General features: G+C 40.8%; 1 protein-coding gene across 8 annotated transcripts in view; it reads right to left on the bottom strand.

Annotated features, from left to right (window-relative positions):
* Positions 1-9,160: 9,160 nt before the first annotated feature.
* ROBO2 (roundabout guidance receptor 2) overlaps positions 9,161-26,870 on the bottom strand; it is a 901,650-nt gene continuing 883,940 nt past the window's right edge. For 6 of the 8 annotated variants that reach the window (XM_083171914.1, XM_083171915.1, XM_083171909.1 and 3 more), the window contains 4 exons: positions 19,939-20,103; positions 18,133-18,366; positions 15,681-15,878; positions 9,161-13,192 (listed from right to left, as the gene is read on the bottom strand). In XM_083171914.1, coding sequence (XP_083028040.1) covers positions 13,191-13,192; positions 15,681-15,878; positions 18,133-18,366; positions 19,939-20,103 — 599 coding nt within the window. In that variant the 3' untranslated portion in view covers positions 9,161-13,190. Of the gene's footprint in view, positions 13,193-15,680; positions 15,879-18,132; positions 18,367-19,938; positions 20,104-20,980; positions 21,187-26,870 lie in introns of those variants that run through there. The other 2 variants (XM_083171910.1, XM_083171916.1) reach the window with 2 other exon arrangements.

Genomic DNA, 26,870 nt, shown 5'->3' with positions numbered 1-26,870 from the left:
CACGCCGGCATGGGTGCGTGCACCGGCGAACCGAAAGGTCGCCGTGGGTTTACGCACCATACGCCTGCACATGCGCAGATACCCGCCTGCGCATGCGCAGACGCGCAACATCGGTACTGCGTGCGAATGCACGCATTACCGAAGTGATCTGAATGAGGCACCAAGTTTCTCTCTCACCTAAGGCACTAAAATGTCAATTTAAAGTCTAGGCTTCAAGTTTGATTATGAGCAGGGTCCTCACCAGCCCCCCCCCCCCCCATCTGCTTTATGTTCCCTGTATGTCCCAATTTTTGTACTGCATACCGTATGTGCTGTTTTCCCTAATTTCTTTTACAAAAAATTGACAATAGTGTGTGACTGATTGTGGGTTCACATATTTCCTTCTGAAGTGTCACACAGTAAGATAAGTGCTAATCAACACTTTTATTTAGTAATGGTACTTTATGATACGGCGGACCATCATCTATAGTACGGAATACCGGCATATCTAGTATTTGGTGGTATGGAATACAGTCATCACTAATACTCTTTAATATGGAATAAAGGCATCTCTAGTACTGTACTTTGTGTCATGCAGTATTGGAGTCTCTAGTACTCTGGTACGGAATACCAGCATCTCTAGTACTCTCTGATATGGCTTACTGGCATTTCTAGTACTCTATGGTACGGAACACGGTTAACTCTAGTACTCTGTGGTACAGGACATCAGCATCCATTCTCTAGTACTCTGCAGTACGAAATACCAGCATCTCTAGTACTCTCTGATATGGCTTACTGGCATTTCTAGTACTCTATGGTACGGAACGCGGTTAACTCTAGTACTCTGTGGTACAGGACATCAGCATCCATTCTCTAGTACTCTGCAGTACGAAATACCAGCATCTCTAGTACTTTGTGATATGGCTTACTGCCATTTCTAGTACTCTATGGTACGCAACACCGTCATCTCTAGTACTCTCTGGGGATGTGGTCATTTGGTCTACTGCATTATGGTAGACAGTCATTAGGTCGACACCATTAGGTCGACATGGGAAAATGTCGACATGGGTCTAGGACGACATGGGAAAAGGTTGACATGGTCATTAGTTCGACAGGTCGTTAGTTCGACAGGTCATTAGTTCGACATTGTCTAGGTCAGCAGTCAAAAGGTCGACATGGAGTTTTTCACAATTTTTTGAGCCAACATGTGCCGACAGGTGGTATTTCATGCCCTACCATCCACTAGGGTGTGGTGGGAGAATAAAATAGTGTGCCGAGCATAGCGAGGCACCGTGCCGATGCATTGCGAGCACAGCGAGCGATGCGAGGGGATGCGGTGCACTTTAAACTGTGTCCATGGCGACTGTGTTCACATTCAGGTAAAAAAAAACAGTGAAAAACCCCATGTCGTCCTTTTCACTGTCAACCTAGACAATGTCGAACTAATGACCTTTCGAACTAATGACCTTTCGACCTAGAACCATGTCGACCTTTTCCAATGTCGACCTTTTCCCATGTCGACCTAATGGTGTGGACTTAATGACTGTCGTCCATAATACTGTAGACCAAATGATCCCAACCCCTCTCTGGTACAGAACATCGGCATCTCTAGCACTAATACCTCAACCTCACTGAAAATGGTAAGAGCAGTGGAGAGCTGGGGGACAGATGCATAGTGTTATATGTTCAGGGGGGACAGGTGCAGAGTGTTACAAGTATTGGGGGGGACAGGTGCATAGTGTTATACGTATTGGGGGGGACAGGTGCATAGTGTTATATGTATTGGGGGGACAGGTGCATAATGCTATATGTACAGGGCGGGGACAGGTGCATAGTGTTATATGTACAGGAGGGGACAATTGCATACTATATATATATATATGTATGTATGTACAGTATTAGGTAGGGGCCCTATGCACTGCTTTGCCCAGGGGCCCATAATGCTGTTAAGATGGCCCTGATGGAGTACCAAAATCTCTAGTACTATGTGGTATTAAATATCAGAATCTCTAGAACCCAGTGGTATGAAGTACCGGCATCTCTAGTACTCTGTGTTATGGAGTGCCGGCATCTCTAGTACTCTGTGGTATGAAATATCGGAATCTCTAGAACCCAGTGGTATGGAGTTCCAGCATCTCTAGTACTCTGTGCCATGGTGTACTGACATCTCTTGTACTCTGCGGTATGGAATATCAGCATCTCTAGTACTCTGTGGTATGGAGTACCGGCATCTCTAGTACTCTGTGGCATGGCGTACTGACATCTCTAGTACTCTGTGGTATGAAATATCGGAATCTCTAGAACCCAGTGGTATGGAGTTCCAGCATCTCTAGTACTCTGTGCCATGGTGTACTGACATCTCTTGTACTCTGCGGTATGGAATATCAGCATCTGTAGTACTCTGTGGCATGGTGTACTGACATCTCTAGTACTCTGTGGCATGGTGTACTGACATCTCTAGTACTCTGTGGCATGGCGTACTGACATCTCTAGAACTCTGTGGCATGGAGTGCTGGCTTCTCTAGTACTCTTTGGTACAGAGTATCAGAACCTGTAGTCCTCTGCGATATGGCGTACTGGTATCTCTAGTGTTCTGTGGTAAGGAAAACCAGGATCTCTTGGACTCTGTGCTACAGAATACTGGCATACTGTATCTAGTACTTTGTGGTATGTAGTACCAGCATCTCTATTGTTCTATGGCATGGAATACTCACACCACTAGAACACTGTGGTAGGGAATATCTGCATCTCTAGTACTTTGTGGTATGGATTACTGGCATCTCTAGTACTTTGTGGTATGGATTACTGGCATCTCTAGTACTTTGTGGTATGGATTACTGGCATCTCTAGTACTTTGTGGTATGGAGTACAGGCTTCCACTGAAAGAGGAAGTCCTTTTACTGGTATTGTTGTTATATCTGCCTGGAACCGGTAGTCCTCCATTACAGTAGACACTTACCTGGCCACATCAGCAAGATACAGTAATAGAGTACCTTTTTGGTAAAAAACAAAATCACTGTTGTTTGTTAAAAATTCCAGCCATAGACATGGGTATAACTAGAAAATGTTCATATAGCTGAATCAATATTACCAGAACAGTATACTCCAAATCTGTAACTTTCTAGTTTTATAAGTACGAAAGTAGCTGCATTGTTCCGTGTAGCTGCGTTAACGCATATGACACTCATGTGAGTAATATCTTATACAAGTTAATGATTTGAAGCTTTGACCAATCATTTCAAATGTGGCAACAGAAATTAAGCCAGGTTTAGCATTTATTTATTTCACCGTTTTAAAACTATTGGTCAAAACCGCTGATCATTAGCGGATTTGACAACCCGCTTTAGTTAACCCTTTCAGGTCCAACGTTTAGTCAGGCTCAAGATCCCTAGCGCTAGTAGCAGATCCAATGGTGAGCCACTTTTAAATAAGATCATTAACATCGTTCAGCGTTCAATGGAGACCATTTTTGAAGAAAATAAAAATGTACAGTTAATTGAAACATTTAAACCAGACTGAATTGTAAAAAAAAAAAAAAAATTGGACTGCAAAGGGTTAATCTATCCCCTGGCATATTTGTGGGGATCGCTGCAGGTTTCAGCAATCATGTCTATAGTATCTAGATAAAAAAGGTTCTAGAGACAGTAAAGTACGGAGGACATCTCAGTTTCACATGCTAAGCGTCCTTCTCCCGCAGTAAAATCTAAGTGTCCCATTGCTAATAAAATATCTGTATTAATGAAATATTTTGCAAACTTTAGAAACCTCATCTGTTCTTTTAATGGAGCATGGTTGAAAACATTCCTGTCCTCTTTGCCCAGCTATAACCTTTAGTGTTGTTAGTCTAATTGTCTGTGAAACAATTAATGTTGGATATTGCAAGGACTTCTAATTCAGACATTGGGAATCAAATGTGAGCAGATGTTTGTTTCAAGAATTAAAGGCTTAAAAACAGTGCAAGTAAAATTCATGCGCTGTAACTCACAAGAACCAAACTGACAGGAGTTTAAATTGGTCTGGCTATGTTAGGAAGCTACTGTAAATAGGGTATATGATTGGTTGCTATAGATTACAGCGCATCATGCTAATTGCACCATTTTATTATGACAGCACCAATACTGTATATCATTTTTTTAAACAGTTTTTTTTTTTTTTTTTAATTCTTGTAAAAATACAAGGATTGATCCTTTTCAAAGTCAGAGTGCAAGGATGGATTTTCTTTAAAGTGCTATAAAAAATAATTAATGAATCTGCTTTCTACTATCCCGCCCCTGTTGTATGTTGTATGAAGTGCACAAATGCTAGTGGTTTGTGGATGTTCCATATGGGAACCACTCATTTTAAAAATATATTTGGAAGGGCTAAAGGCCATGCATGACTGGATCTGATCACATCCTTCCTGTGGCTGCCCTCGGTGGACTTGCTGTCAGTTTCTGCCATGCAAATACCACAAAAAAATATATAATTTCTATGTGCAAGTCATGAAGCGGCATTTATAAAATTCAGATTGAATTCATTAATTCCCTTGGTTGATTTCCAATATGAAAGCTACTAGTCGCAAGCAACAATTTATATGAACTGACTTTGAATGATCATTTGGGCATACTGTATTTGCAAATTCTTGACAGGTTATCAACCTTGTACAATACACATAAGCCCTTATTCTAGTTCACTCTTAGAGGCAAATTCCTTCTTAAATGGACAAAACCATGTGCACTGCAGGGGGGCAGATGTAACATGTGCAGAGAGAGTTAGATTTGGGTGGGGTTTTCCTTCAAAGTGAGAACTATATTGAAGTGTAAAAATAAAGCAGTCATTATTTTCCCTGCACAGAAACAAAATAACTCACCCAAATCTAATTCTCTCTGCACAAGTTACATCTGCCCCACCTGCAGTGCACATGGTTTTGTCCATTTGAGAAGGAATTTGTCTCTGCGAGTGAACCAAAATAAGGGCCATAGTGTAGAGACTAAATAAGGACAGGGGTAGTTACTGGTGATCACTAATAATCCAACATTTTATACTCAATAATGAGCCTGTCAAATGGTATGGTATAAGCTAAAAGCACAATGCACGGTGATAGTCCACTACAAGTCTGAAAGGATACACCCTACATAGTGCCTAAAGTAGGATAACATGAACATCACAGAATGCTGTAGCCATTTACTGAAATAAAAAAAAGTTATCTAGTGTGTCCTCTATTGTGGTCAACAACAATTTCTATTTGAAGAATGGCATTCTACTGTATATAGCAAAACAGAGCATGTCAGGTGGGATAGCTTAGTAAAGGCCATCGAACATCAATGGTTTATGGCCGATGTCGAATACTTTTGCCATCGATGGGGGAGAACCAGATGGTTTACCTCCATCCACAGCACAGCAAAACCGATATTTTGCATTTGTTCTTTTTTTCAAAGTGCCGGGACACAGAGCATAGCTCCACCCCATGACATGTGAAGCCCCATCCACATGTTTTGATTGTCGATATGTAAAACTATCGATGGTCATCCATGCATAGTTTTACACTATCGATGGCCAGTTGCACTTTTGCACTTTTGGCAAAGGCAACGATGGCCATCCTAGGATAGATAGTACATGAATGCAATGCAATCTTTTACATCTTACAGGGTAATGTACAGTATGACACCTTATTTTTCAAAACACCCATTATAGAAAGTAACATGGGATGAGATCAAAGGATTAAGTGGGCCAAGATGTCTGGAAGCAGCTGCTGATGACCAAATTGTTGCCCGTTACAGTGCTATTCAAGTGATTTGTATCGCCACATTGCCATGTGGGTGAAACATTTTTTCCTTATATACGGGCAGATTTATTAAGCTCGGTGAAGTGATAAACCAGCTCCTACGTGTGAAGTTACAGGCTTGGTTTGATAAATGACAGATAGGAGCTGATTGGCCGGTGATAAAAAACAGACCGTTTATCACTTCACCGAGCTTAATAAATCTACCCCTAAGAGCCTTAGTAGATAACATTTTCATTTTAACAGCTCTTTATGTTTTTTACCTGTGAAAAGATCAGAGAATGCTTGTGTAGAAAGTTTACAACGCTGTACACCCACAATGTCTTCTGTCTACTTATGTTTCCAAGAGGTTATGACAGCTGTTGGTGTGGGCAGCCATAAAGGGCAATATATTGCAGTGGAGAAGTCACCAGAAAGGAAGGAGCAATGCCCCTCAACAGTGAGGCTGCAGTAACATATATTTAGGGATTCAGTACGAAATCCCGGCGGTCGGAATCCCGGCGGTTGAAATACTGATGCCGGAATCCCGACCGCCGAAATACAGACAAGGGGGGGGGGGGGTGTGGATCGCCCACCCCCCCCCCTTGCGGGCCCAGTGCATGCCTCATATCATCTGTCTTGTCTCTCTCCTAGATTTAAGGCTCCTAGGAGCAGAGTCCTCTTCCCTCCTGGTTTCACATCCCTCTAGCACTTCAGTGACGACATTCACCTACTGAGCAACCATTTGGCCCAGAATTCCGCTCCCTCATAGCCAATTGTCTCTTCTAGTGACCTCACTTCTGCTAGATGCGCCATCACTATTGGAGACAGGTTCGAGTATTCTCCAATTACTCCTGTGCTCATGTTGCTTCCCAGTAATTTGTGTACTCGGAATTTGTAATATAATAATCTGTTTATCCTGTACTGGCCTACTGCTTCTGTATGCACGACACCATGGACCACTTGTGGCACCTTAAAAGGAAAGGGCCTGATTCAGACCTGTTCACTAGGCTGTGTATGTTCGTAGCCTATCGAACAGGTTACCGCCGCCCTCCCAAATGCCACCTTCCCGCGCAAGGGGATGTGCATGCTTACGCATCCCCTCGCATGCGGCTGAATGAAGGAGAAATCCTACGATAGTTGCTGACCATTTAATGATCTCTGCAGCCTTTGGTCTGAAAAGAAAGTCAATATTTACTTTTCAGATGGAAGCTGATCTCTGAATTCGGGGCGGGCGCTGAAGTCATGTGATGTCAGCCACCAGCTCCGAGCAGGCATCAACGCGCCTGCGTTCCCAGGCGAACGCCCAGAATTGTTATGTGGACACCTATTAACCGCTGGGCTTTCCCCTGCCCCCCCCCCCCCCCCCTCCCTGTCTGGAGCGTATGGCTCGGTGAGTCTGAAACTCGGTAAAGCCACTAACTCACAGGGTTTGCGCGCACGCATATTCGTGCATGTCTGTGCGCAAACCCCAAAAATTTTGGAAGGGGCCCAATTCGGACACGAACAAACAGGTCTGAATAGGCCCTGAAGTGTAATATTAATAATAATGATCTGGTGGAGCCTAAAGAAATTGTACACATACAGATTACACATTTATTTGGTATTTTATACAATTTATTTACAAGGTTGAATCGCCTTGGGATATAGTTACCGCTGAGCGCCATCCTTCAGATTCACAATCTTTTCCATTGTATCACATACAGATGGAGCCAGCCTCATCTAGTCCTCTAATAGGGTTAAGTGAGCCAGATCTGTTGTACTTAATCCTATGCTAACCCCTACTGTATTGTTCTATGTATTGTATTGTAGCTGAGAACAATAGGCCTTGGTGAGCCCTGGCTTCCCAGAGAAGGCTAGCTGAGGAAGGCTCCATCTGTAAACTTATTTATTAGGCATTAAAGAAGGAGTTGTGAAATAAAGATTATGTTCTACTTTTAACTTAGTGGAATGGTTGCTCTGGTGCCCAACATGTATTTTTACTACATTGTCCAACAACGGTTCTCTTTATAAGTTATTGTGAAGTATGCACCACTATGTATCAAGTATGTATCCAGGGGTCTTTGGTTTTAGGATGCTATACCCCCACAATAGCCGAGACAGTGGAGAGAGAGAGTGAGGTGTTGTGCTACACTACAACCTGCCACCCCAAGTACATTTTATGACTACAACAATACAGTATTGATTTGTGTTTCCTATCATTATGACGTGGAGAGATTGGGAACATACACAGATGGGTCCTCTGTCATTGTTCCTGAGGACACATTCATTATTCAGATACAAAAGCTGGCTGAGACGCACAGGAACTGGTGGCTGTCATGCGCCTTGTGTATAACATACAGTATGATTGGAACACATCTGTGTCTATATAAAAAGCAAAACTAATGATATATTTATTAAAAAACTTAATTTATCCAACTTTTTATGATCATGTGCCCAATTCAGATCTGATCGCACATTTGAAAATGTGCATGGCGGCTGATTATTAGGATGATTGACAGGAAGTTGGCATCTGGGGTTGGAAACCGGCCCTTTAGTGGGAGTGCACAAAGAAAAACATAGGTGTGCCTAGAAAAATGCTAGGCGCGCCTGGCCATTTTTCTGCTCCATGACTTTTTTTCCATCGCAGCCGAGAAGTCCAATGCTTGCGATAAGTTGTGCCCAGTGTAAAAATCCAATGGTGATCCTGTTACGATGGGTTTGGACATATTCACTCAACTGGGAATGCACATTAATTTGCAAGGCGGGATTTTAATCTAGTGGGGCGGCGACTTAACTGAACGCTGGCCTATGCAAATTCATGGTCTTGCGATCAGGGCTGAATTGCACCCTATGTGATAAAGCCACTGTAGAAAAGAAGGATTATTTCTAGTACTAATTGGTACTACACTAGTTTTCAGGAATTTATTTATTGTTCTTAGGAGAGTGTAGATGGCTGAAGGGCCGGATTGGCACTTCTGGCAAATGCCAGAGGGGCCGATGGCCAGGTGAGCTGATTTCTTCTTGCAAGGTGGAAGTTCCGCCTCCCAATCAGCGCACAGAGAGAGCGGAAGGACTTGTGGTGGGTCCGGTGGCTCTCTCTGTGTGCCACTGAGGTCCAGCAGAGAGGGGAGCATCACACGCCGCTATTACCCTGCAAGCTGGGAGAGGCAGCAGGCACATGCGTGGTGCATGTGTGTGTGCACATGCACAAATGCCATGGCCAATTCGGCAGCTCAGTCCCTCGTTGGATGGCAGTAGTGCTCAAGCCACTTTAGAGGCTGTTTGTAAAGGAAGAAAGAAGCACATTTTTTTGTATTGCTGTGTAATAATCAGTAATATTAATTTATATAAACATTTCCTTTCAGGTTTAAAAGATTCCACTCTCCCTGACTTGTAATTTACTTTAAGCTGGTGAATATTTCTGTGGTGACCCAAGAAAAAAAATATGTACCATGTATGTATCATGAAAACGCACATTTTTAATACTGATACAATCACTTTCCAACGGAAAAGGTAAAACACACAGTGGAAGAATTGACATAGTGGTTCCAGTGGTTGTCAGCTCAATATTTCATATAGAGAATGTAAAAAAACAACATTCTTCATCCAAAAATGAAAATAAAAATAACAAACGAAAACCATTAATATTCTGTGGGCTGGCATTTCAATAGACACTGTAAAATCAGAAAATGTAATTTAGGCACCTTTATGTAGAAATATTTGAGTAGGGATAAAGTAAGCTGATTGCTATCAACACATTTCTTTGACCCAGTACATATGTTTTTACAAAGTAAGGACACAAAGGGCAGAAATGAACAAATCAGAATATTTAATGTGCAGATTGTTATGCCTCCCGCACTAAGAATTTATTGGATCCTCCTACTCATCAATAGATGTTAAATATCACAACGGTTAAGGTGATACAAATGCCAATTTAATGAAGGAAATGTATATTTAGAGTTTGGCCCACCAAGTTCATGTTTATCATGTTTATTACTGCATAACTGGGATATCTATCACAGCGTGGAGAAAGATGAACTAGAGAATGATAAAGACGCAACCAATCAGGTCCTACAGTATCTGACATTTTTTAAAAACAGGCCATGAGATGAGATTTAAAAGCTGATTGGTTGGTACTTTGGAGGGTATCCGATCACCTGTGAAGAAACATCAGGAGTGAAAAAATGGATGTTTATTGTGATTTTTTTCCAGTGTTATTCAATTTGGTCGCCAAATTTACCGGGGGCTATTGAATAGCCCTAGGCAAAGCAAATGCCGAAGACCATGGGTAATTGGATACCACTCTATTCTCTTGCCACTTTTTCTCTCTCCATGCTTTGATAAATATCCCCCTTAGTCTGATTCAGAGTCCCTTAGCAAGTTAGGGCAATATTTTTCCTAAATGTTAGAAAAATTAGCCAAATGTAGTTAAACATTTTTGTACAATGTCGAGCTTAAATTTATAATTTTAACGTTAGAATTGGAGCTTGTAAAATTGTAAATCCATTTAAGTAACTCCTAAGAGTTTTTGAGCACAAATGCACCTCTTTTTAAGGAAAGCTGACCTTGCACACAATTTCTTGCAACTTATTGTATTATAAAAAAGACTATTACTGTAGTTATTGTTTGAACAAAACTTTTTTAAATTACATGGATATGAAGACGCTGTGGAGGAAGCCATGTAGGAGGCTACAACGCTAGGGGTGACAAATCATTCTGACAGTATTTTGGGGTCTCCCAGACTCTCTGGGAAAGTACTGTAGGTCAGGCTTTTGAAGACTCTAGGGGCTTGAAGTGCAGTGGACTGTGTTTTTGTGGCTTTGCGTCCCTGCTGAGTCATGTCACAAATTACAGGTTAGTCCAGTGGGGTGTCTGTGTGAGGGGAGTGGGTAGGCATGACAGTATGACTCTGTGTAGTATGTACCGTGACCAAGCTGAAGAGAATGGATAATAGAACAAACCACCTAAAATAATTTGGTAACAACTGGGCATGGCCAGTTTTATGCACCAATAGTAGTTATTGTGCCCAAGAATCTAGAATGAAATAAACTGCAATGTTTAAATATATTTCATTATCCACATATCAAAAACTTTTTTTTTAAATTATAGTTAATATTTAATGTCTACATGAGACTTAAATGAATGTACATTTCCCAAACATTTTGTTACAACAGCACAATCATGTGTTTCTCTTTGATGCCTTCAACTGTGCTTTTTGTAATTTGGTATGTCAAAATGGGTTCGGTATGATTTGTCGATGGCTGTGATCCCGATGGTTAGTATACCGACATAAGATTCCTGCTTGTATGGATTTACTTTTATGGATTTACTCCTTTTGGGCAACTTCATTTAGCAAGTGCTGCATGGAGTTGTGGTCACGTCCTGACCAGAATATGAGACACTGAGGAAAGCCATGCTCCACCTCCCTTGCTGGCTTGGGACTCCCCTTCCAGGCAAACCTGGTTGGGTCTAACTGCCCTTACTGCCATGCTCCACCTCCCTTACTGGCTTGGGACTCCCCTTCCAGACAAACCTGGTTGGGTCTAACTGCCCTTACTGCCATGCTCCACCTCCCTTACTGGCTTGGGACTCCCCTTCCAGGCAAACCTGGTTGGGTCTAACTGCCCTTACTGCCATGCTCCACCTCCCTTACTGGCTTGGGACTCCCCTTCCAGACAAACCTGGTTGGGTCTAACTGCCCTTACACCTCTGAGCCCTTGCACTTGAAAGTTAATTTCTTCTACCTAGCCACTGACAAATTTGTACCACACCTGGCAAGCCATACTGGACAGATCCAGCCATGATATGGGTGGGTCATAAGTACGGGTCATAAGAAGTGTCATTTGACATCACTCACAAGGTGGCTCAGTGATCAGATGGCAGGATTTGTCCACTATAATGGATCCGATTACTGGAAGAATATGAGCAATCCTGATTCTGAATTCTGATTCCTTTTTAGTGTCTTCAAGTGTGCAGATAAAAAATATTGAATTATTTGGGACACATCTAGAGTATTAGATGTTGAATATAAAACAATGATGCGTGTAAATATGTATATTTATGTTGCGACTAATGTCCAATATCAGGGCAATGTTGACCTTAGTGAGGTCTTGGTTAATCTTCACCAGTGTTTTGGCACCAAGTACATAGAAGTAAAGTTCAGTGTTCTCGTCGCAACCGGTGTTTACTACATTCTAGATAAAGGAATGGGACACTTAGAAAATGCACTGGAAGATTATCTTCCTCCCCAACCACTGAGCGTAGATTTTTATTGTCATATAAAGCATAGAGACAACCTTTGTCAAGTGCTTTGTAGAACCCAGGGCAAAAAAAATGCCAACGTGTGCTCATTTCTCTCCCGACTCGTCTAGATCCAAGATGATAGCTGAACACCAAAGACACAGCTTTCCAGAGATATACTTTAGTCCATCCACATCTCACGGTGTGCCAAAGGCCACTGCCTCTCCACCTGCCTATTCCTTTATCCAGATTATTTTCCGCACAACATAGCAGAGAGGCAAGAGCCATATAAATTGTCCCACCAAAATCAACAAATCCCCAAATTGAATGTTAGTCAGTATATAATATATACTATATATTATATATAGTATATACACACAAATGTGCGTAACTTATATATGTGCATATTCAAAAATATATGCACATATATAAATATATATTGTACATACATGCACGTCCACAAGTGAATACATGTATTCATACTCTCATATAACAATGACATTGATTTTTCACCATATTTAAAGCAAGAAAAAACAAACATATTGCTTATTATAGATCCTTGTTGTTCCAATCTATTTGCCAGAATCTTTTCTTTTCCCCCCTCCTCTCTGTAAACCGGGTAATACCGCTCATATGATCCTGCACAGATACAATACCTATAGCAATATGCAATGCCGCTTTATAGTACAGAAACGCCCCTCACGTTCAGTCTCTTTCCCTCCGTGCCACAAGGAGTAAGGTTTTTGTGCTTATCGTCAAATAAAAATCGCAGTGCAAAAATTCAAAACATGGATGTTACACGGTTCAACAAAAAAGTTTTTGTTTCATTTTTTTGTTTTGTTTCTTTTTTGTTTTTATATGGCAACACAGCCTATTAATTCACATACAGTATAGTACAATAGAACAATAAGGGCAGACAGTAATAATAAGAAGAATATGAACAAAAGAGGGCAAGCTTGCATAGGAATGCAATCAAAGAAAAATATGTACAAAGCCAAAATGCTTGTCGTCCTTGATGCCGTTCCTCTGTTGTGTACTCCTGGCAAGAAATATTTAAGGTGGATGGTGTGTATATAAGAAGGAAAACGTAAATTGTCTGTGGGAAATGTGTGGCGTTTGTGTCTTTACATTGCATTTACAGTCCTTCCAATCCTACATAAATAATGATAATGTCCATTGCACTGGTTTGAGTTTCCTCGTGACTTTCATCAGTCCAGACCAACCGGTCTTCAGAGCAGCTTGTTCAGTACTCTGCGAAAGAGGAAAAAAAAGAGATTGTTACGGACTGTAAGAAAAACATTTATTGCATAATAAAAAGCACCTAGATAGATTGACTGGTCTAAGCCAGGCATTTCCAATTTGGTCCTTGAGACACACTAAGGGGGTATTCAATGTAGGCCGGCCCTATTCAATGCGGTCTTCCATTTTACAACAGTCGTGCACGTTCTACCGAGAACGGCCAGGAATTGTCGAGCTCCCGGCTGCAGCTCGACGATTTCTGGCCGCTTCTCACGGCCACAACCCCTTGCCGTGGCCACGCCCCCTTCTCGGCGCTCGGAAGGTGGGACATTCAATCCAGCCTGCCATTCAGTGTTGAGCCAGCCAAGAACGGGACAGTGTTGAGCCAGCCAGGAACGGGAGAGTGTTGACAGCCAAGAACGGGACAGTGTTGAGCCAGCCAAGAACTGTCAGGCCAGCCCGACAGTCGTGACCCTGCATTGAATACCCCCTAACAGACCAAGTTTTAAGGATATCCATGCTGTGACTTAGGGCCTTATTCAAACCAGTAGGTAAACTCTGCCCCACTGCACGCACCTCCCCCCCTCGCTGAGCGAATCCTCGCAGTAGCATGCGAGCAGATGTGTACGCTTATGCATCCGCTTGCATGGAGGAAAATATAATTCAATGGTCGCTTACCATTGAATGATTTTTCCTCCCTTCGTCGATAAAAGAAAGTCTATCATTACTTTTATCCCAGGCGGAGATGGATGAAATGGGGGGCGGGCGCTGACGTCATGTGACGTCAGCCGGTCACCCCAAGCAGGTAAGGACATACCAACGTTCCCAGGGGTATGCTTAGTGTTTCTATGGGTGTGCCCATAAAACACTGTCCGGTCCCTTGCATCCACCCCCTGCATGCCAATCAGTGAACACCCCGGCGAGTGTGAAAATCACAGAAGGCGTTTGCTCTGTTGCGGTTGCACATGCGCATATTCATGCATGCCTAAACCCCAAACATTGGCCAAACCCCAAATTTGGACCTGAGCGATTAGGTCTGAATCACCCCCCTAATTAGGTATTTTGCGGTAACCATCTATGGTGAAGACTGGATATACTAAATCCTGCAAGGTTCTGCGCCTTGAGAACCGGGGTGGGGAATGGCGGTTCTCTGCTGAAGACCCTTGGTTACTGGGATCTATTGCTTAAGGTGAGGTGGGCCCATCTCCTAAGCAATGTCCCATTTACATCACTTCTCTGTTATCCTGGTACAAAGGTTTCTCCACGTACTGTGTGTGTGTGATCTGCAGAAATATCCTCTAAATAATGTGCCAGAATCCTAGTTTCCCTTTAGAGCGTACAGTATCTCTGTGCTGCAGAGCAATGACGGATAATAGCGCTCAGTACAAGTTATATTTGCATGTGCACAGAATACAGGTAAAGGTAATTAGGTGCAGACAGGAAAACGTTTTCTGGTGTCAACGGGGAGATTTAGGCTAAAGCAGGGCTGGGCAACACCAGCCCTCCAGATGTTGATGAACTACACATCCCAGTATGCCTTGCATCAGTTTCAGCATGGCCACATAGCAAAACTAATGCAAAGCTTCCTGGGATGTGTAGTTCATTAACATCTGGAGGGCCGGTGTTGCCCAGCCCTGGGCTAAAGCATACATTGTTGTTACAATAGCTCTAGTCTAGCCAAGGGAAATAACAGGAAACTATACTAATTTGAAAAATAATAAATAAAACATAAGTGGTCATTCATATAATTTTGCTTGTTAAACCAGCCAAACGGAATGACAGTATGTGAAATACCCTTTCTGTGTCACCCCTGTCTGTCTGCCCCTCCCCTTTAGAATGTAAGCTCTCACAAGCAGGGCCCTCTCTCCTCTCATGTGCTTTTCTTAGAATATATATATATATATATATATATATATATATCTGCCACCCAAGAAATTGGATCAGTGTCCTACCCCTGATGCATCTGTATTTATTTACCATGTACATGTCTTACATTGTCTTGTACTGTATTTGTTTTTTGCTCATTTATGTATGGTTAGGGGCTGCGGAACCCTTGTGGCGTAATATAAATAAACGATAATGATAATCTGTGGGATGTAAGTACTTCTTATAGACATGGTTAATAGTGTAAGAAGTTCCACTACCATGATTTTTTGAAAGATATATAGTGTACATTATATATAGAACATGGGCAGGGTCTTCCTGAAAGGTGTGCATGGCCACGCCCCTACATAGCCACACCCACAACTAAGCACACTCTGAGCATATGCCATTGCCTCATCCTACGCTGCCCCGCCCCCAAGTTGGGATTGTGCCTGCTGATCCCGTGACAGTCAGTGCAAATTCGTATAGGGGCTGCCTAACTGATAGGTTGCACCCAGCACGCGCAACCATGTCATAGAATAACCAAATCCTATCCTTGCATCTCTGGAGTCGTTTGGAATAACGTGAGAAATATTGTATTTGTGTCATTTCTTTAGGTGTCAACATAATTACTTACATAATTCACCTGTAAACTGTCCTTGAATGTTTGGCCCCAAATATCCTACGTCAAGAAAATCAATGGCATTGCGCGGGTGACCTCTCATGATGTCACCTTTCCTTGGTCCTGTTGACTCCTTTGAAGAATTGGTTCCTGTAGAGCTGTGACCTCCTGGAGATGGGAAACATGGTTTGCTGTACGGCATCAGTATTTCATCTGCAAAGGAACACAACAGACTGAATATAAACGCACTTTATTAATTGATTGATTGTCTTATATAAATTAAACAGAACATTTTAAATACTACTGTACTTTCCTTTAAATCCATTTGCAAAATAATCTAGCAGGAGAATGCATGATGGAATAAGGATACTTAAATAGCTTCCACACCTGTCTAATTACCTTGATTGCTGCTCTCTTTGATATTTTACAAAATTGCTGATCTTTAAAATATTGCCATTAATTTGAATATGAGTTCTATTTGTAAGCGTTATATGTAGACTCTAAATGTGCAATTATATTAAAAAAGAAAAAAGAAGGAGCTACAGATATGCTTAGATATATAGACATGGGAATAATTGTCAGTATGTCATTACCTGCTAATTAGATTTAGTTGCAGTTATTTGATGGTGTGGCAGAAAACATGCTTAGTGCAGCATAAGTTATACATGAAATTCATCCTTGTTTTACCTAATGTACAGTAATATGCCCATAATAGCTTAAGTGTTTACAATTACACTTAGTAAATATGTCTATCACACACTCTTTAACTCATCGTCAGCAGGTTACCATGTTAGGAGGAAGACAGAGGTCAGAGATTAGAGGTGAAATGTGGTATTTTCTAAGTGGGGAACTAATACTTCTGTAAATGACATACAGTAGACCAGCAGTGAAATGTCAGAGTTACACTGAACAGCACAATCAGGGCGGTATTCAATGTCAGGCGTTGTTTCCGACAGGGGAAATGATGGCTCCCACAGCCTATTCAATACTCTGTTTCCGACAGCATTGAAGGCTGATTTTGACCAAACAGATGCGACTTTAAAACAAGTTGGATCTGTTTTGTCGGGAACAGCCATAGATTGTCGAATTCACCTTCGTTTCTCTACAAGCCATGGCCATTTTCGCCGAGACGCCCACTTTTTGCTAGTCGACAGTCGGAACATTGAATTATACCTGTCGAGTTGCAGGCAAGCTGGCAAAAAAGGCCCAGGATTCCGACTGTTGGACATTGAATACCCCCCTTAAATTCAATGTTTCACATGCAAAAAAATTAAATTGACCATGTGGACATTTAACATTACTTATAGTTAGGGCTAGTTTTCAGCAGGCTCCAGCAGGAACTGAGGCCCTTATTCTAGTTCACTCTTTCTGACAAAATATTTCTTAGATGGACAAAACCATGTGCACTGCAGGTGAGGCAGGTGTTACTTGTGCAGAGATAATTAGATTTGGGTGGGGTTTTACACCTGCCTCACCTGCAGTGCACATGGTTTTGTCCATCTAAGAAATATTTTGTCAGAAAGAGTGAACTAGAATAAGGGCCTCAGTTCCTGCTGGAGCCTGCTGAAAAATAGCCCTGTTTATAGTTACAATGATACAGACTGTTGAAGGTTTGTTTACTAATAATTACATTTAGTAACATTCTGGACTGTATACCCAGACTATTAATCTTCTGTGGCTTTATCTACAGATGTGGATTATGTAAATTAAGAGCATAGATTAATTGAAAGGTCGCAGTGTGAAGAGATCAGCAGGACATCGATACTTTGCATGAGCAAAGATGAGATGTTGCCATGCTACATTGGGTACCATCTGTACAAGTTGCGCCCTGCCACCCTCCTCTTGGTGCCCAGGCTGAACTATCATGATGTGTCTCTATATATTTAACCCTTTGAGTGCCAACATCTCTGTGAGAGATGTGCAAAACATCCACTAAAAATGCCAGCGTCGCTCACATTTGTTATATAAATTCAATTTAAAAATGTGTGAAAAAAGTTTATACTTTTTATATAAGGTAAACATTATAGGTCATTATGATGATTAAAAATGTTTGCTTGCCAATTTTCCCACCTATTTTCAAAAATTCACTTGGCACTCAAAGGCTTAAATAAGTGAATGATACTGATTGACTTCATATTGACTAAAATATCGGGACTCCAAAAGTTTCTATAATTTTTTTTATAGAAAATACATTGCAAAGGTAATTTTCAAATTTTTAACCAAAACGATTAAAAATTTTGTTGGGATGTAATGACACCCAAGTTCGGAGGCCGTGCAGGATACTGGCTAATTGCGGACATTTTTATAAAGGGGCAAAACCATGCCTTGTTTTTGCCCCTTTAAAAAAATGTCCACGATCAGCCAGTATCCTGCACGGCCTCCGAACTCGCTCGTAATTGCAATCGGCCCTATATTTTTGTTGCCAGGTACTGCTTACAATGCACATGCTCTAATGTTAGCTATTTACCTGATCCAAAAGCCTGCTTGTGTTGGCGTTCTGCGGAGCCAAGCCACTCCTGTGTTTGTCGCTGTCGCTCTAAGGATGTTCTACCATGACGATCCAATGAGGTCTTTGCATCATCCATGTTCGATGGATGTCTTTCGAGAGAACTTGCTTTTCTTTCTGATGGACCATTGCGTTGATTGGGCATTTGCTGCCTCAAGCTTTGACAAGGTGGTGGTTCAGGTGGTGGCGGCAGATCTTGAAAATGATAAAATATATATTTATAACCGTTCAATGGAATAAGATGACTCAATTATGAACCACAGGCGGACCACATTTCATATTACATACAGTACTGTATATGAATTGGTACCAGTTGGGAAAGTGGATAGTGAAAATACCAGTTACCGTGCCTCATATAATTGGAATTTGTGTAGTTTAGAGGACAGAACATGAATTATTTTTTACTTTGCCCTTTATTATTTGTGCAGCAGACATAGTAATGCTATTGCATAGTGTTACTTAGTTTAGACAAAGTCATTGATTTTAATTCATCTCATAATTCACAATCTTAATAATTTTAAGAGCAAATGGTGAATTGGGATGTGACCGGGTACTCCAGAAAAGAGATAAGAAATAACAATTCTCTTACTGAACACATACATCAGCCTTGAGTTGGTGTAATTCCCCATGTTGTAGATGATTGGAGTAAAAATAAATCTGCAATATATGGGGTACACCTTTGACAATTCTGACCAAAACTGATTGGAATCGGTAAATCAGATTTTCCAACATGTTGGATTTCTCTGACAATATGGGCTGTATATTACCGACCATTCCTACTAAAAACCTTGCTCTATAGGCAGATCTGTATTTACTGTAATTGGGAATTGCTGACATATTATCAGTGTACAGTATAGGTGCAGATTGGTGAACCGGAGAATCGTTAAATCAGGGGAAAACACAGAACCATTGTATAGTGTTTTTGGCTATGATCAACAAGAGAGTACTGTTCTGCCTGGTGTCTGCAGCAAAGAAACCTTGATGTGAGGATAACCCACGTATGCATGTAAGATTTGATGTGAGCATCCTAAAGCACTCCTGTATTTAAAAAATATACCTTTATGTGTATATCCGGCACTTGTCTAAAGTAAGTATCATGTAAGCCTTCGTTAAAATATATGCACCAAAGTGAACTCATAGAAGCTACACATCATGGATCCATCGACCATAGATATTTCATATTTAAGAACATTTTATGCAAAATTGGACTTTATGTTGAATATTAGACTTACTACACTATAAGGTCCTTCTGTATATATATTTTTTTCATGTATGAGAAATCTGCATTGCGTCATTAAAAAGATCATCAGTTTTGAATTCTACAATTGCACGTATGTATATTTGATGCTTGTACCCACACAGTCGGCGCAACCACAGGTGGCTTTACTCTTTTGGTTTTGTGTATTCTTTTGATGTGTTTGGCGACACATCTTGTATTTCCACCATAGTTACCGCCCATGGCGCAGTGTTTTATGTTTTATCTTTTATTGTATGTCCTTTTCATGTGTTAACCTATGCTCTGTTGACCAAAAGTTTTCGACCTATTGAGTATTTGCTGTCGACCTTTATATTGTCGACCTGCCAACCGCATACCTTAACATCAATATACAGGTCAGGTTTATGTAATTACGGTTTCAGCTATATATTATTTATAATGCTTAGAAGATTATATTCAGGAACATGCTAAACATGGGATGTTATATGATAGTCCTATTATTATGTTACTTTAAAAATGTAATATAATACAAACGAGAATCCTAAAGTTACCTTCTGCAATGACTTCTCTACGAAGTACAGGAGGTGGCTCCATCCGGCCTCCCTTGTGTTTTTTAGTAGGCCGTGGTCTCTGACTGTGATTGATGGCTGAATTGTTGCTCTCAGTGGAGAATGGACTGGAAGGTCGTGGCTTCTGACAAAAAGATTGCATTTTGCCTGGAAATAAAAAGAACGCCCGAATGTAATTATGAGAAAGGAGACCGTCTGTATTACAATCACATCCAAGAGTTTATTATAGTTATTTTGGCAATAACCACAGCTTGATGTTGACAAACCTCAACCAACACCCATGCAAATAAAATAAGCAGGAGAAGACTCATCTGGGCACCAAAGAGACTACGCTCAGGTCAATGCTATAGACGATTTATTCATGGGTGGACTGACTTCGCACCCAATAAAAGAACTATGTTACGAGACCTCTGTAATGTGTTCTACCATGGGATCATGCAGCTCTAAAAAAGGCTTCCACAATGTACAGTACTATTTTTAAGATAAGATATGAGATGTTATTAACGTTTCTCTTCATATATAGGTAGCTACTGGTGTAGATATCACAAGTGTATAATTGACCATCCAGCAATAAGTGCACCAATATATGGCCCGGAAGGCAGGTGTTTCATCAATCCCATGACCCCTCTCAAGACCCCTGGCCTTGCCAGGGTTGTTACAAATACTGAGCATTCATCTGGAGTGAACTATGGCTTGAGACGCTGGGTAAAATGACAAATACGCAGTGATGTAAAACAGCGAGTTATGATACAGTGAACATTTCAATTACAAATATACACGGTAAAGCAATGATAGCAACAAGAGCACTACAAGTAAAATATACATTGTTAATTATTATTCAATGGAAAGTATAAGCAAAGAAATAGAATATGCTTGTTTATGTTCACCCAAGAAGACATGATTGCAGAGGATGAAAGTTTCCATCCACCATATGCCATGCATGTTAATTAAGCCAGCAGCATAAGGTACGTTCATGGAGAGGAAAGAAAGCCCAAGAAGAACATGGCCGTCCCTCATGCCATAGGCACCAGATCAAAGTCTACAAACCTGCTCTGGACAGGCTGGTTCCATTGAGTGTGAAACCAGCTTTATCAGCTGCTGCAACCAGTGAATGAGCAAAGTTGCCGCTCGTAAATATTGAGTCATCGGAAGTGCTAACTACACTAGATCTACGACTAGAAAAGTTACGGTCCTCATCAGATGCAGACCCCCATCCATTTACCATAGAACCTAAAAATAAAGGCAGGGGTCTAGTGAGTTGCAAAACATTTGTGTATTAACCATATTTTAAAATCATAACAGGAAAGTACATCGGAGAACACTATCAAATGTTTGATAATGAGGCCATTTAAGTGCACTGCCCATCTTGAGAAAAACCATAGAGCTTTGGTTGCCAAGCTGGGTCTTCAAAGATCCCCTAGCTGGAAAACTGATGCATTCATTGCTGATACACTTTTAAAAGATCTATCGGTGGTCTGTAAACCTGTGTACTACGCCTTGGAGACATATAGCTGATGGAGATAAAGTATCATCCAAATAGCTCTTAATGTTACACGCTGTTTGAAAAATGTCAGGAGCTGATTGGTTGGTACTTTATCTCCATCTACTTTATCTCTTTCCAAGTAGTAGTTCATAGACCTCAATATTTGGCCACCCCTAGAACTTCCTGCCATGCTAAGACAAGTGCACCTAGGAGATAATGTAGGGATCTCACACTAACACACCCAGTGTTACCTAAAATAGCATTCAAGTCAGCATTATCACCATCTGGCCAGAAGACTTTATATCCTCCGGAGCCGCCACTGAACGTGACCTATCTGGTGTCACGCTGAAAAGAATCTGCCACCGATCATGGTAACAGGTATTCTACATTCACAGAGTTGTTACTTAATGTAATGATATGGATGCTGCACTGTGGAACCCATCAACTTGTTTTTGGGAACTAATTAGGATGATGACCTCTTCTAAGATGGACAACATCTTTAAAGAGGCCAGTAAGATTTGCATTTAAAAAGTTGGATACCAAGAAAACAACCAAGCCAGCAGGTCATCTATTATTACAAACCCATTTGGGTAGTGGGTGCCTATATAATACCTTATACTTACTGTACTATGCCTGATTCATGTTTGCAAAGAAAGCAAGTAACCATGCTGCCATGTGTAAGCCCCTTTTATTATTTTCTGTGCAGGGTTAATACTGCCAGTTTTGCATTACTCTCTACCATTCATGATTGCAGGACTTTCTTTGGGCTGCACCCACTATGTGGAACGCTCTCCCATGCACAATAAGACTCTCCTCCAGTCTCCAAACCTACAAGCGTTCCCTGAAAACTCACCTCTTCAGGCAAGCTTATCAAATTCCAGAACCAGCCACTTGAACTTCATATACTGTTCCTATCCAATCACATCCCCACTGTACAGGCCACACATATCCTCTCTCTTTCTTTTTCACATTTTCCATCATCCTGACCCCTGGCCAAACTGCTGGGTCACCGTATCATACAGCACACCAGGAACCTTTGTATTCGGATGGATTTTATACAATAAAGAATATCTATCCTTGTTTATCAATGCCTACTTCCCTATAGGTTGTAAGTTTGCGAGCAGGGCCCTCATATCTTTGACTGTATGTAAATGCCCAGTATCACTATTGTATTGTAAATTGCAATGGAATATGCTGCATTATATAAGAAACTGTTAATAACTAAAAATAAGAATGTAGCACACATGTTAGACAGGTTTAAATTTACACTGTCATTTAGATTTCAGTTTGAACATACCCCACCAAGTCTGCACATGTTACATCTGCCCCACCTGCAGTGCAACATGGTTTTGTCCAATTGTTTGCTTTTTTGCATTACTTGCAAACATGAATCAAGCCTTTATGTTTGTGACTGTACAGTTATGCTGGTGCCTATGTTTGTGACTGTACAGCTATGCTTGCGCCTATGTTTGTGACTGTACAGTCATGCTTGTGCCTATGTTTGTGACTGTACAGTTATGCTTGCGCCTATGTTTGTGACTGTACAGTTATGCTTGTGCCTATGTTTGTGACTGTACAGTTATGCTTGTGCCTATGTTTGTGACTGTAAAGTTATGCTTGCGCCTATGTTTGTGACTGTACAGCTATGCTTGCGCCTATGTTTGTGACTGTACAGTTATGCTTGCGCCTATGTTTGTGACTGTACAGCTATGCTTGCGCCTATGTTTGTGACTGTACAGTTATGCTTGCGCCTATGTTTGTGACTGTACAGTTATGCTTGTGCCTATGTTTGTGACTGTACAGTTATGCTTGCGCCTATGTTTGTGACTGTACAGCTATGCTTGCGCCTATGTTTGTGACTGTACAGTTATGCTTGTGCCTATGTTTGTGACTGTACAGTTATGCTTGTGCCTATGTTTGTGACTGTACAGCTATGCTTGTGCCTATGTTTGTGACTGTACAGTTATGCTTTTGCCTATGTTTGTAACTGTAAAGCTATGCTTTTGCCTATGTTTGTGACTGTACAGTTATGCTTGTGCCAATGTTTGTGACTGTACTGCTATGCTTGCGCCTATGTTTGTGACTGTACAGCTATGCTTGTGCCTATGTTTGTGACTGTACAGTTATGATTGCGCCTATGTTTATGACTGTACAGTTATGCTTGCGCCTATGTTTGTGACTGTACAGCTATGCTTGCGCCTATGTTTGTGACTGTACAGTTATGCTTGTGCCTATGAGCCTTGTTCAGAGTTGATCGCTGTTGTTTGAATTCACAATACTATCCATTATCAAATTACTGCGGATGGGTACGAATCATAGCGCGCATGCGCAAGACCAATTAGCGTATACATCTAACTGCTTTCCCCTCTCAAATTAAATAACAGAAAGCCAGAGTTTGTGGGTGGTAACCACCCTTATTCTGGGAGTGTCATGAAAAACACAGACGAGCCATGAATTTTCAGTATGGGTGAGTGACGTCAGCTCCGCCCCGATCAGCCTGTATCCGTTGCAGAGTTGTGAAAGGGTCATTGTTTTGCACACTTGTACAGACTGGGAAAATAAACCGATGGTGACTGAGAATAGCGAATAGCGATCAATCCGCAATTCTCTTGTAGACTTGCGGTGGCTATCTACTCACAGTCATCCGCAAATTTGATTTAGCAAATTTTGAATCAGGCCTTATGATATTAAAGACTTTATTTACTTTTTCATTTACCCTATAAAACAGTGTACAGTATTGCAAATACATGGCAAAGTTACCAAAGATTTTTATTGTCTGTGACAGATGCGCAAAATACTTAAATAATCCAATGTTTAGTAATTAAATTAGATGTTTGAATCAGGCCTTATGATATTAAAGACTTTATTTACTTTTTCATTTACCCTATAAAACAGTGTACAGTATTGCAAATACATGGCAAAGTTACCAAAGATTTTTATTGTCTGTGACAGATGCGCAAAATACTTAAATAATCCAATGTTTAGTAATTAAATTAGATGTTTACTGAAGGTAGATTTCCATTTATTTTTATTGTTGAAAATCAATCTTAATGAGTATTGGGTTTAAGGGCAAAAATGCTTATTTACTAACAGATGTTTTTTTTTTTAATATTAATTTTTTTAAATATTATTTTTATTTATATTATATATTTATATATTTTATTATATTACCAAATATGTGTTTTAGCCCTGAAAGCCCAAAATCGATTTATTGTAGATCGATTTTCATTGATTTGAAAGCGGTAAAAATTGATGAAAATCGACCTTCGGTAAATATGTGCCTTTATATTTATGATGAACCAGACAACATTATGTTTTACTGACATAAAATTATAGTGCGACCAAATATTTATCAGCGGCTAAACTGCTATATTTTATACATGCTTAGTAACCCGCGAGCTATAGGAACTGATTTGTGTAATTTATATATTGCCGTGCAAACTGTTGGGAAATAAATGTCTATTTAAATATGTGATGAAAGTTTAATTTATGCCATTTTGAAATATTTATTTTTGTTTACGCTCTTTACGCTTTGAAAAATTTCTCAAGACATTTAAGCCGTTGAAAAGAAATGCCTACAGAACATTAAGTAGTTGCTGAAATGTTACTGAGCAATAAAATACTACGACAAAGTGGCATCTAGCTGTGTCTTCCTAGAATATCTTCTCCACTAAAATTAATTTATGGTCAGTCATCAATTCATTTACATGTCTTTTTATGCTAAACCCATCTTCTGCTGATTAATGTGTATTACTGGATCCATTACACAAAAGTCTGTGTTTTAGAATGTGACTTGGCTAATTGTTGCATTACCATTTTTATAAGATTCCAAAAAATATCAGTTCTTTAGTTTCAAGGCGCAAGCTTAATTCGCAAATCAAGTTTTCCTTAATAAATGCAATCTCCTCTATTGCTCAAAGAATAAAACAATTTTGTAACTATATTGACTAAATTAATTGAGATATTAACATCCAAAGAATTACATTTTTTTCTTTCAGTTGTGAGTTTTTTTATTTATTTTTTCATTTAATGTACCATGTGATTTTGCAACCTACTTTTCTACATATTACAAAGTAGGATTCCACAAGGCTTTTTTAACCTAGTTGTGGGGATTCCCTTGTCAGTGAACAAATTCCTTTTGTTTTGCTACCTCTATCAATATTAATAACATACTCCCAATAAGAAAAGTGAACTCAACTGGTGATTGACTACTAAGTTCTAAAATTCTATTAAGGTCAGTGAATGCAGGCACATCCTAAAACATATAAATGGAATGCCAGAGACTGTAGTGTAAGTCTGATCAATAAGTGTAGGCAGTGGCGGGACTGGCAGAGGCAAACGCAGGATTTTCAGAAGGGGGTTTCCAGAGAGGGGCGGAGCAAAGCACGGAGATGGACACTTAGGTGACCCAGTATATGCCGGGTCAGTTAAAGTATTATAGATAGACCAAATGAATATAAATAATAATAATGTATAATAACATACATAACAGCAGTGTAGACCCCTGGGCATAGCAATGTATTAGGGCCCCTACCTATCCTCCAGCAGTAGGGGAGGGGGGTGCTATGAGCAGAAGCTTTGATGTCCTGCGGGTGGTAGGGGTATTATATCAACCGCTCAGCATGTAGGGCCTGGATCAGTGATTTCCACTAAGTACCCCTTTACTGCACAGATGGTGGGAGATGAGGTGGGAGAAGGGGGCATTGGGCTGAATGAAGGGGCCCTGATACATAACTTCCAGGGTGGTAGAGGATGTTTAATACGCAGAGGAGGGGTGTATAGTGGAGTGGGCTTATTATTCATAATTTTCTGGTGGGAAGACAGCTTGCTTGACTGCAGATATCTCCAGTTCCTGGAACTAGATTTCTTAGCTTTTAATGGAATTAAAAACTAGAGAATCCCACCTACCAAATGGTATTGGGGACTAGGGTATAAGAGTTCAGGAGCAGAGCAATCCACCAACGAGTATATAAAACTACATACCAGGTGTGTAGAGCTACTAGTGTCCATCAAAGGGGGAGAGTCCTAGCTTTTGGAATATACCCTCAGAAAAACTCTATGTCAGACAGAACCTGAAATATCTGACTGGGAAGATCAATTAATAGGCTTGGATGGGGACCACTGTTTTGAAGTCAGGTATCTCCGGTTCCCCAGGGCCAATTTTTTAAAATTATTGTACTCATGGAAGGAGGGCACCCTCAGCTTTCAGTCTATGCCCCTTAGATTCCTGGGGGGGGGGTTTCTGGGTACTCAGAAACACCCCCTGCCTGCACCACTGACTAGGATGCCCCTGGAGATTCCGCTGGCTCCTCATTCGCAGGAGCTGGGTGCTGCCTAATAATAGCAAATTGTAACACCCGGATTCAGATCACTGAGGAGGAGCTGGAAATTTGGTGTAACCCACTGAAAGGGTTGCAACCAGTGTGGAATA

Source organism: Crinia signifera, chromosome 2 (assembly GCF_055691185.1).
Source record: "Crinia signifera chromosome 2, ASM5569118v1, whole genome shotgun sequence".
NCBI lineage: Eukaryota > Metazoa > Chordata > Amphibia > Anura > Myobatrachidae > Crinia > Crinia signifera.
The sequence above is the reverse complement of the archived record's forward strand: the minus strand, read 5'-3'. Positions and strand labels throughout refer to the sequence as shown.